Source organism: Centruroides sculpturatus, unplaced genomic scaffold, assembly GCF_000671375.1.
Source record: "Centruroides sculpturatus isolate CEXI.00-Female unplaced genomic scaffold, Cexi_2.0 scaffold569, whole genome shotgun sequence".
NCBI lineage: Eukaryota > Metazoa > Arthropoda > Arachnida > Scorpiones > Buthidae > Centruroides > Centruroides sculpturatus.
Genome location: NW_019384810.1, coordinates 122,834 through 134,749, shown reverse-complemented (window position 1 = coordinate 134,749; position 11,916 = coordinate 122,834). Strand labels below are relative to the sequence as shown.

Sequence of the window (11,916 nt, the reverse complement as noted above, 5' to 3'; positions counted from 1 at the left end):
TTATTAATTTTTTTTATGTTTTTTCGTATTTTTTCTGTTTTTTCGGGAATATACATAACAATAAACAGTAGACCTAGGATGGAACAAGTACAGAACATCTCCGCTCCTTTTGTATTGCACGTCGCTTTTTTTTAAATTTTTATGTACAACAAGATCATACAAACACCACAGTCTTTTTTGTTTTTTTTTTCTTTTTAAATTCAATTTTTTTCTAAGGTTCTTAGGAAATAGGCACTGTTTTGTTTATCTTGTAGATGTCCATCACAGAGCCTGTCACCGCATCAAGGCACAGGCCACCATTAATAACATAAAGGGATTTATGAGACTCTTTTGGCTCGGAGCTCGATTTAGAAGGTATTCACATTTACCTATACAAAATAAAAAAAATATATATATATTAATTTAAGTTAAAATAATAAAATATATATTAAAATTATAAGGTAAAAATATAATTTTAATTTGGCCTTCGTCCTCTTTTTAATTAATGAATTTTTGGTTCGGTTTATATGAATGATTAGTAGAGTTTAACAATTTTGCATTTTCTTATTGATGATTGGTTATAATATCAGCATAGCTCACGTAATTGGTCAAATTTAAAAATTCAAAATTATCTTATCGCTGATTGGTCGGAAGCGCGAGTGTGGCTAACGTAATTTGTCAAATTCAAATTTGAATTAGTAGCAACTCAAAACGAACGTATATCGTTTTAAAAGCCCCTAACTTTTGAATAATACGCAACCAAAAAATTTAATTTAAAAAAAAAATTAAACAACTATATAGAATTCCATTACATTGTATATAATTTATATTAGTATTTAATTATAATTTGAGAAAAATTGTCTAAAAATTCAATTAAATTTTCCTGTAGAAGGCTCTTTCGTGCCCTTTTGTTAAGCTTACTGTTAGTTAATGTTTAACACAATTTACCTGCTGCCGTAATGTTAAAAGTGAGGTTCCCTGTAATTCCAGGCATGATACCTCTATGGCATGTGTCATACAATGCTGATAATTTGGTAACAATTCCGTCGATTGTGTACACCTGAAAATACAATTAATTAATTCCACAGATAACAATGGACAGTTCTACATCCTAATTATCGTCAAATTGTAATTAATTCAATTACATTTTTCCGAATTTGCATTGTATGTAGGGATGAAAATGTGATACGTAAACTGTACATCTGTAGCTAGGGCCTACATTTAAGGACTCTTAATGATAGGGAAGGACTTATATAGGGTCATAATAAGTGCATATCCGGCTTGTTCCTGATGTAAAACGACTTACATCATAGTTATAACATCATATATGATAAAGTAAAGAACCACAAAATTAAATTTTGGCAATTTTTGGCTCTTTTTTTTTTGAAGCTACAAGCATCACTCTAGCAGAAGACATGGAAGTGCTAATGCTACAAGTTTTTAAATTTTAATTATATTTTCTTCATATAAAGATGAAATACGAATTATTTCCGAATTATCTCATGATCTAAATTACATAAATTAGGACCCAAGATAACTGAATATTAATATTTATCCTAGCTGCAAACATGTCTTTCAGAGGAAAAAGAATGATGTTGCTGCGTATGAAACGTAATTTTCGTGATGTAATTTTGTTGAAAAATATAATTAGCATCAATAGGAACCAAAAATATTTTAAATTGAATTAAAACTGCATCAAATTTCCTCATTTATTCCTCATAACAGTTACATTAATGCATCACAGAGTAGAAGATTACATTTAAAATTAAAAAAAAACTGAGGGCATCCTTTTAGAGAAAGAAGAGTGATGCTGCTGCGTGTGAAACATAATTTGTATGACACCAATTATATTTTTATGCGAAATTGCATAAACAGAAACCATCATTATGTAAAGTTCATTTAAAATTACATCAAATTTCCTCATTTATCCCTTTACGTCGATGCATCCTAGAAGATTACATATACAATTTTTAAAAAAATACATGGCATATATCACCGAATATTTTGATTAATAATTAAAGTTTTTTTCAATATTTTTTCACATCCAATACATGATTCCATTTCCACTTTTTTGACTTTTCATTTCAGCTAAGTGGAGCGGAACATAAAGGCTTTTGATGTCGAAGAAAACATTAAACGCATCACACCCAAAACATAGAAAGAACTATGGTCATTAGTAGAGTCGATTTAACTAGACAGAACGTAAACCCCCCTCTTAAATTCTTTCATATCTTTGAAAAAGTTTTGTCGACGATGGAATGTTCCATTTTCTTAATGTTATCACTTCACTCCATTTATTGATATTCCACCAAAAGAATGCTCTACTTCATCTTCACTATTGTTATTACTATTTTTTTTTCCTCTCCTCTTCCTCCTCTCGCTTTCTCTCCTCACTCTTACTTGTTATTAAAATTTTAAAATATATATCATATAATGACTTTAATAAAAATTCCTTTAAGCATATAACCTTACTTACAAAACAGTATTTAGTCTTGGAATTTTTAAGTCCAGCAATGAGATAAGTTTTCTCGTTCTCCTCCCACCATCCGTGGCACTGAAATGCTACAAAAAAATTACATTTAAAATAATGTTTACTCTTTATAATTGTTTATTATTATTATTTGAAAGTTTGTACTTTATGGGTGATAAATTTAAGAAAAATGACTAACTCATACGATCTTTAAATGAAGCGCATGTCGTTAAAAATTCTAAAGTATCTTTGCTTCTGCATCCCACCACGTGAGCTGTGCTACCTCTGCAATCTTCTGAACGTAAACTAACTTTTCCTGCATTTATCTTCAATCCATCAGTCTCTACTAACTGAGGGCACACGTCGTTATCGGCTAAGGGTGCTTTAAAAGAAAAACAGAAAGTAAAACAATTTTAGAAACTGAAAAATAAAACAGTTCTTTTTATACGTAACTCCTCCCCCTTCTACTCCACCTTCATTTCCTGCTTTTACTTCTACTCCTCGCCCTCTATTCTTTCCTATCAGTTTTTCCTATTCCTTCTTTCGTATTCTTATTTTACCCACTTATTCCCATTTCTGTTGTTTCATTCTTTCTCAAATTGTTTTTTATCAGCCTTCTCAAACTTATTTTTTACTGCTCCTCACCTCTATTTTTTTCTCCTCTGCTTCTCCTCTTTTCTCAAACTCCTCATTTTTATTTTGTTTTTACTTTTATCATTACTGTCATACCCTTTCTTATCTCCTCCTCATCCCACTCTTTTCTTTTCTTTATCTTTCCATTATTTCCCTCATCTCCTCCCTCATCATCCATCGCTTCTACGTTTTCTTATTTACCTTCATTCTATTTTTATTTTTTCATCTCTTCCTCATCCCATTCTCTTTCTTTTTTATCTTCCATTATATTCCTCATCTTCTCCTCATCCATCGCCCTCCTTTCTCACATATTTTCTTCATCCACCTCATCTTTTCTTATCTCCTCCTCATCCCACTCTTTTTTCTTCATTTCCTCTTCATCGCATCCCCTTTCTCTTCCTTTTTAAACTTTTTTCCCTCATCATTTCCTTCTTATCTTCATCGTCAACAGCATTCTAACTTTCTTACTTATTAATAGTCTCTAGAATATCAAATTAACCTAACAGAAACTTTCAAGATGAAGTTTTAAATAGTTTTTCATCATAATTTTATTTGTTTATTTCCTCTTTGGAAGTTTTATTTAAATTTTATTTTCTAATTCTAAAATTTAATTTTGTTTCGGAGAAAGTATATTTAATACTTTATTAATCATAGCTTGGGGGTGTTTACATCAATGTAACCTTTACTGGGAAAGAAATCCAGAATATATTTAAAATTTTACCTTTTTATCACTAAAACAGGTATTTTTAATTATTAAAAAGAAATTTTCTTATAGAAAAACAAAAATTCCCTTTTTTAAAATGATAATTAGGGAAGAGGGAAAAGGAAAAGATGATAAAATGCTGTTGAATAAAATGAGGAGGGAGAGAGAGAGAGAGAGATAGGGATGAGCTAAATCTAGAATTGAGGAGAAGATTAAGGATATAATGATAGGAAGATGAGACAAAGATGAAAAGATAACTAAGGAGAATAAGAATAGTAGAGGAAAGAAGGTATCATTATTATAGAAGAAGAAATAATAGAGAAGAGAAAGGATGAGTGAAGAAGATAACAGTGAGGAGATGAAACAGAAAAATATAGATGCAAATGAACAAAAGAGTAAGATAAATTTGGAAGATGAGAAAGAGAATTCAACAAAGAAAATGATAAAGAGGATGAGGATTTAATTATGTTCGTTGATATATTGAAGGTCTCGTCCTCATGAAATTCAATTCCATTTAAGTTTAGAAAAAATTCTTTTAGAGAATAACTTTTCACTAGTATATAGTCTATCGAAGACATTTTAAAGGATATATTCTACTTAAAGAAGATCTAGATATGGATAGATATGGAAATTATGGAAAAGTATAAATAAATCTCACATAAATAATAATTTTTTTCTATAAAGGACGATAATTCTTAAATCTAAAATCATTTATTTTGATCTGAAGCTCTAATTTAAAGAAAATTCCTCATCTGAAGAGAAAAATCCCTTTCTTCACTCAGAAAATGTAACTACTCTGAGAATATTTATTATTTTCAAAAAATACAAAATATCCCTTATTTAAAAAAAAATTCCTGATCAAAACGATTAAAATTCTTCAACTAAATAAAAAAAGTTTCTTACAAGAAAATAATTTTCCTGACGTAAGAAAAATTTCTCTAATTTCAAAGTAAAAAATTCTTTAATATAACATTTAAAAATTTTATAATTTACTTATGATTTGAATGTAGTTTTACTTATAAAGATGAGCATTATTTTTTCTTAATTTTTACGAAAAATTTACTGAAATTTTCTCAAAATTTCCCCAATAACTTTCCTGAAAATACATAAACAGCAATGTAAAGTTACTATAGGGCTCTTTAGGATAATTCAGATGTTTCGTATGTAGAAAAGATGTTGACACATAAAAAAAGCATGTTTAAAGAACGCTTGACAATACATTTTTTACTTTAAAAGAAAAATATGTACAGGAAAAAATGAAAAAAGTTCAATAAAGAATCAATATGATGACAAAATTCTTTAAGTGCATTCACGTATACAAGAACATATATATATATTTATTTATGATAACATTTGAACTGAAACAAGAATTTAATCCAGAAAATATTTATATTTTCTATTGAATTATATATTTTTCTACTTTTAAATAAAATTTACATCGAATTTTTCATTAGAATTACATAAAACTCTGACTATTTCTGACTATTTATATGCTCCAATATCTATTGATGATGATGCTGGAAAACGTAGATAAATGGTTGAAGATCTTAATTCCTCTACATCTAGACGATAAATTATTGTTAAAATCAATTAAATTCATTGTTAAATCTACAAAATTATCGTAAAATTTCTTGCTAGAGAAGGAAGAGAACGATTATTTTTTACATTGACGATCAAAATCATCGTGATACCTTAACTGTTATTTTGTGCAGAAGAGGACGAAAATATGGAAATTTCTTAAAGGTCTTTCAGCAAAAATGCATAAAAAAGAATAAAATAACGGTATTATTTACATTTAGTTGAGAAAAATAAAGAAAAAATAGAATGCAATCCGTTGAAATTCATGCAGGAATTATAGTAACGAGATGGGCATTGGAATAAGACAACCAAAAGCAGAAAACTTCAATGAGGGGATCAATAAGATTATGATTGAAAGCATTCAAACCGAGTGGAATAACAAAGCATCTTTCTCTTATTTTTCTCTTTCCCATTCCGGAAGAGATAAAAACAATAAAGAAATTTTAGCATTGCTGGAATGCATCCGAGGAGTATTCTTTAAATAAATAATTAAAATTAAATAAAATTCATCTTAAAAGCACGAAGACATGATAAAGTCAATGATAAAACGTACATTCACAAATAAATTATAATTAAATAACAAGATTTATGAGATCATCAATAAATCAGAGTATCGAGTTACTAATTTTTAACGCGATTTTAAATTAAAGATTTATCTTAAATAATTTTTCTATTGTGATTTTATGAAATTTTACAACTTTCTTTTCTTATAATTTCTAATTTTTCCCCTTTAAATCTGCAGCAAAAATAATAAATTTGTATCAAGAAATTGTGTTTCTTCAACTGTAAAAGATGAGAAAACGAAGGTAATAAATTTTATTTAAGAGGTTTTCTACTGAAGAAAATGTGTAAAAAATAAATTTGTTTTTTGAAATTTTAACTTCATTTTTAATAATTTAATAAAAAGTAAAAAGATTTTACGAGTGTTTTTAATGGTGTTCGAGTAATTAAACATTTAAAAATTGTAGTTTTAAGCATTGGATTTTTGTATAATGCATTCTTCTATAATTATAAGAGATGCGGATTAATGAAGAATTTTATAAAAATAAATAAAGAAATTAAAGTAAACTGCAACATCTTCAGCTTGGTTTTCTGCTTTTTATTGTCAGGAAGTTTTTTCCATTATTTAGTTTATCTTTATCATCAAAGGATGTCTTCACTGTTCGATGGCCTTCATTAACGATTGATGATTACCTTTACTTGTTTGCCTTTATTATGAAAGGATAATTTCCTTTATCTGTTTCCTTTACTGTTAAAGGATGATTCCTTTTTCTGATTCTTTTAACATTAAAAAATGACTTCCCTTAAAAGGTGAGGCCCGTGATTCGATTCCTTTAGTATTAAAGGATGAGAATTTTGATTTGATTCCTTTAGAATAAAAAGATGATGCCCTTGATTTGATTCTTCTTTTTACGTGTTTCTCTGATCTCTGAAGGGTGACTCTATCTGTTTATCTCTATCATCAAATTCTGATCCTCTTTACCTAAATAAATGACAATCATCATTCAATAAAGTAAAGAATAAAGAGTAAAAATCAGCAAAATTTTCATATTTTTCGACTGTAAACATTTCACGTCAACAGAACTCTCTCGTTTTTTTTCCTAACAAATAATAATAATAAAAGTAAACAAGATCCACGAAGTTACCCACATTTCTGTTGGATAAAGTTTAAGAAAAAAACGTTTTGATACAATTTATTCATTTAAAAATAAAAAGAAAAAGATAAATTTTAAAGTAGAATTTGAAAATTTTTCCATCCTTTTGAATGGTGAAAGTAAATTAACGTTATCTTTCCTAAGGAGAGATGATGATCCCCCGTTTCTAATTTTCTCTTTCTTTACAACAAGAGGAGAGAAAGATTCTTTAGAAGTGTATACCTTAATTATTCTCATAATAATCTTAACAACTTAGTGTAAAATACCTCTTATAAAATAATTTCAAAGAGAAAATTAAAGTAAAATTTAGATTAAAAAAAACTAACGTATCTCTAGGATAAACACTTACCAACTAGAGTTGTAAACTCTGCTTTACTTTTATAATAGTGCGATTGGCACGCATCTTGTAATCTTCTAGTTTTCTCTCCTTTAAAAGAACACTTAANTTATGAAGTTTCGTACATTTTTAATTAATTATTTATTATCTTTATTATAAAATTATAATTAAAGCAATTTCATTTTTGTTTGCATAACTTCTGACAAAAACAGCATCCGCGTTACTGTTATCATGCTTTATTATCGATGAAATCATTATCATCATTATATTATGCCGAATTTCAATGTATAGTTTCATACTCTTTATGTTAAAATCAATTATGAAACTAATTAGAATTGATGTCTGTATCTTAATTAACAGAATCAACACCAGCATTACAGAATTAACGTAGTCAAACATCTAAACAGCGGACATTGACGGAGACATTACAAAATGGCTGTCGTTTGGAAGTTATAATGTATGCTGAAAAACAAGGCCGTCATTGGGAGGTGGCCGTTTTTATAAATTCGGCTGTATTAGTTTTACTGTCAATAGAATCATCATAAATAGCATTGCCTTTGCCATTGTATTTATTCATGGCTTTCCATATACAAGTTGGCCTAAAAATCAGTTAACCGTTTATATTTTATTATTTCTTTTACATTCCAGCTCTGTCTTTACGTGGTCAGTTAACTTTTGGATAAAAATAATATATCCTTATTATCGTTATATATATATCCTTATTATTATATATATATATATCCTTATTATATATAATATCCTTATTATCGTTCACAGAACGATAATAAGGATATTATATTATTTTTAATGTAAAAATCCTACTTGCAAATACTTCTAAGATTATTCGCAAGCAGGAAATGCAGCATAATTTCAGGAATGCAGAGTTCTTTTTAAGGAAACAATACAGAGAGTTACTCTACAATTTTTGCTTTTTAGTGTGACGAATTCCATTTGGAATTGTTTCAAAATTGTAAATCTTGTAAATATTCTTTTCAAGCATCGATTTGGCAACTTATCTTCTTCTTCTTCTTCTTCTTCTTCTCCACTTGCCAATAATTGATCTCTTTTAGGAGTAAACTGAAGATTACTATCAGCTTTACCAATATCTATTAATTATAATAAGATAAAAGATGATAATTAAAGACAAGTGAAAATTATTTTCAAAAATATCTCATAATATAAATAAAACATAAATAACTGTTTTAATTAAGCTTAAAGATTTTAAGGAAGAAAACAGAGTATCTGGAACAGACTCGTCAATAGTGATAATAATATCCAGATAAGATGAAAAACATCAATATTAATATTACTATTATGAGAAAAGTTAACATCTTCATTTATATAATACCAATCATCAGGAGAAACAAAATCAATATTTGCATTATCATTATCATAGCTACAGCATCATTAATATTATCGTAATAAGTAGCAACAACAGCATTTGTAGTATCAACTGTAGTATCAGCAGCCAAATCATCATCTCTATATAATATCATTCTGCCCAATGTATCATCTATCCTTCAATATCATCTTATTATCACAACATTAATATCGGTGTTATCACGAACAGAGACAGAATTCGATGTTGACATCGTAAATAAGAGTAGCAGCAACAACAGAGAGCGTATCTCTATAATATTATCCCTCAAATAATATAACCCCATGTATTCATATTCAGTATTATTTTATTTTTAAAGTTACATTAATATTATCATTAATATCAATAAAACCAGACTTCAGTGATGGCATTATTTTCATCATCAAAACGTCACCGCGAGTATCATCATTATCAGAACGCAATCAAAATATCATCCTTTTCTTCCTCCTCCTCATTATCAGTGACAACAAAAGTAGCATCAACAGCATCATTATCAAAACGTCATCGCAAATCGCATTTCCAATCATCCAACACTTCAAAAATTAAAATTAAAATAAATGTAATTACATTTAAATTTTTCAAATTAAAATTTGTTAATAGAGAAACTTTATATTAATGTTATAATTATAAGGTATTATTAATATTAATTATTATAAATGTATTGCTTTGACAGATCGGAATTTTAATACTTTTTTTTATCCTGCTGGTGGAGGTGATCCTATTTTATATCAACATTTGTTTTGATTTTTTTGGGCATCCTGAGGTTTATATTTTAATTTTGCCGGGATTTGGAATGATTTCGCATATTGTTAGTCATAATATGGGAAAGAGGGAGCCTGTACTTTAAATATGTCAAATGGAAAAATGACATTAATATAATTAACGAAATTTATAAAAAAGTAATATTTCATTTAATTTGGTTTAATTTTCTTCCGAAAAACAACAGTAGACAATGATGCTCAGACATTGATAAGATAACGTATAACAGATAAACCTCGATTTAGCGCTATCGTTTCACTGAAATCGATACTAAATCGAGTTTGGAACTTAACTGAGTACTGTACAAAATAATTACATAGCTGTCTCTCGATATATCAATCCCCCGATATACCAAACAATTTTGTAGTCTTGCCGTCGTTTAGCTCAGTTCACTATACCGAGAGAACTGCAGAAGACCCTTTCACAAATATTTCCTAGTACTATATGAGGATAACGCTGTACACGACGGCAGTATATCGAGATTCAACTGTTACTTGAATTAATTTTAATTTTTCTCGCCCATTATTATTAAAATTTCGTGTATTTTTGCTTTGAATCACGAAAAACTTATTAATATTTTATAACGTTTAAAATATTCATTTTTTGGAAAATTGGAAAATTTTAAATTAAATATTAATAAGTTTAAATGTCATCAGACGTTTAAAAGTGACATTTACGAGTTCGCTCGGCGCGCTGGAGTCGCGATGGCCTCGCGCCGGCGCGCCGTGTAGTATCTGTAAAATCTACGATTATGCCTTATATTAACGCTTAAAATTAAATATTATTACATTATAATGTTAAAAATATAAAATACATATAAAACGTTGATCAGAAATTATATAATTAAGCATTTTACTAAGCAAAATGCTCGAGTCGCGCATTGGCGCGTCAAAAGTTGTTTTGAATCATCGATGCAATTACCGACAATTACTTAAAAAGCATTATTTTTTAAAATTTATTTAAATGTTATTATATTCAATTTTTAAAATTATTTTTAAAATTTACCTCCATAAACACATTTCGTTCTGAATAAAAAATGAATAAATTACGCGCTAAATGAGCGCAATGTCGCACCGTTGCGTCGCAACGGCATAAACAAAATTCGACTTATTACTAAAAATTATAGCTCAAAATTGATTTATAATATATTTAAATGTTAAAAAGGTTTTCTAATGTCAAAATTGTTTAAAAATTATAAAATTTTAGCTTTTAAATTGAATAAAAACGAACGAATCGCTCTTTTGACGCTTCGGCCCTTAGCGCATCGCGTTTTGATTTTGCATTATAAATGATATTTTTGAAGGTTAGTTATGCTTTATATGCTAACGTGTTACCTTTTATAAATTATTTTCTGTCTAATTTTTAATATTTTTCATAAAAATTTGACCTAGACGCACTAATAATGTCAGAAAACGTTAAAACGAAGGTTCTACTCTACCTCAAATAACGATTTTTCTATGAGCAAATGTAAATATTTCTTCCACAAACAAGAATCTATATTCATCACTAATTTAATAACAATTTTCCAAAGAAAATTGCCTGATATCATCATCAATTTTCCTTATTTTTCTCCATTTTCCGACCATAAAAATAATTTACTTTTTAAATAAAATAATCAATTATTAAGAAATAATTTTATGAAGGCCCATATTAATTTTAATAAATTTTAATAAAAGTTATTTAATATAAAAATATATCTTAATTAAGAGTTTAATTTTTTAAATTTCTTTTTTCTTTATTTTAAATTAAAATTTTTAATTTTTTGCTGATAAGTTCGTGTGTCTGTTCGTACATTCGAACGTTAAAAACTAATTTATTTTTTCTTAATTTTGTATATTTATGTTTATAAATTTTATAAGATAAAATTTACATGTTTTTATTTATTTTTCAATTAAAATTTCGAATTATTTTCGATACGTTCGTATGTAAGCTCGTACCTTAATTAAGAAGTAAACTTTTTTATTATTTTAAAAATGATTTTAATTGACAAATTAAACCAGGAAGAAATTTTTATTCATTTTTAAAATTTAATTAACGATATTTTTTAGGGGTACGTTTGTGTGTCCGTCCTCATCTTAAAGAATAATATCGTTTTATTTTTAATTGTTTTAATGGGAATTTTTATTAATTTTTTAGTTTAAATGTTGGATCTTTGTTTCTTTCGGTTGGTACGTTGTTCTTACTGTAACTTAAAAAATTATGTTTTGTTTTTGTTTATTTTAATTGACAAATTGAACCAGGAAAGAATTTTTATTAATTTTTTTTATGTTTTTTCGTATTTTTTCTGTTTTTTCGGGAATATACATAACAATAAACAGTAGACCTAGGATGGAACAAGTACAGAACATCTCCGCTCCTTTTGTATTGCACGTCGCTTTTTTTTAAATTTTTATGTACAACAAGATCATACAAACACCACAGTCT

At 27.6% G+C, this 11,916-nt stretch overlaps 1 protein-coding gene across 1 annotated transcript; it reads right to left on the bottom strand.

Moving 5' to 3' along the window:
• Positions 1-237: 237 nt before the first annotated feature.
• LOC111629775 lies at positions 238-8,851 on the bottom strand. Its single transcript, XM_023373688.1, has 7 exons — positions 8,704-8,851; positions 8,271-8,461; positions 7,368-7,458; positions 2,649-2,831; positions 2,456-2,541; positions 928-1,039; positions 238-368 (listed from the first exon to the last, which is right to left on the bottom strand). Exons 1-7 carry the CDS (start codon positions 8,849-8,851, stop codon positions 274-276), a joined length of 906 nt encoding a protein of 301 aa, XP_023229456.1. The 3' UTR covers positions 238-273.
• Between the last annotated feature and the right edge of the window lie 3,065 nt (positions 8,852-11,916).

Coding starts and splice junctions, on each gene's coding strand:
- LOC111629775 (XM_023373688.1), bottom strand. CDS start 8,851: ATGATATTATATAGAGATGATGATTTGGCTGCTGATACTACAGTTGAT. Junction 1,040..2,455: donor CCAAGACTAAATACTGTTTT/GTAAGTAAGGTT, acceptor TTGTATTTTCAG/GTGTACACAATCGACGGAAT. Junction 369..927: donor TTTTAACATTACGGCAGCAG/GTAAATTGTGTT, acceptor TATTTTGTATAG/GTAAATGTGAATACCTTCTA.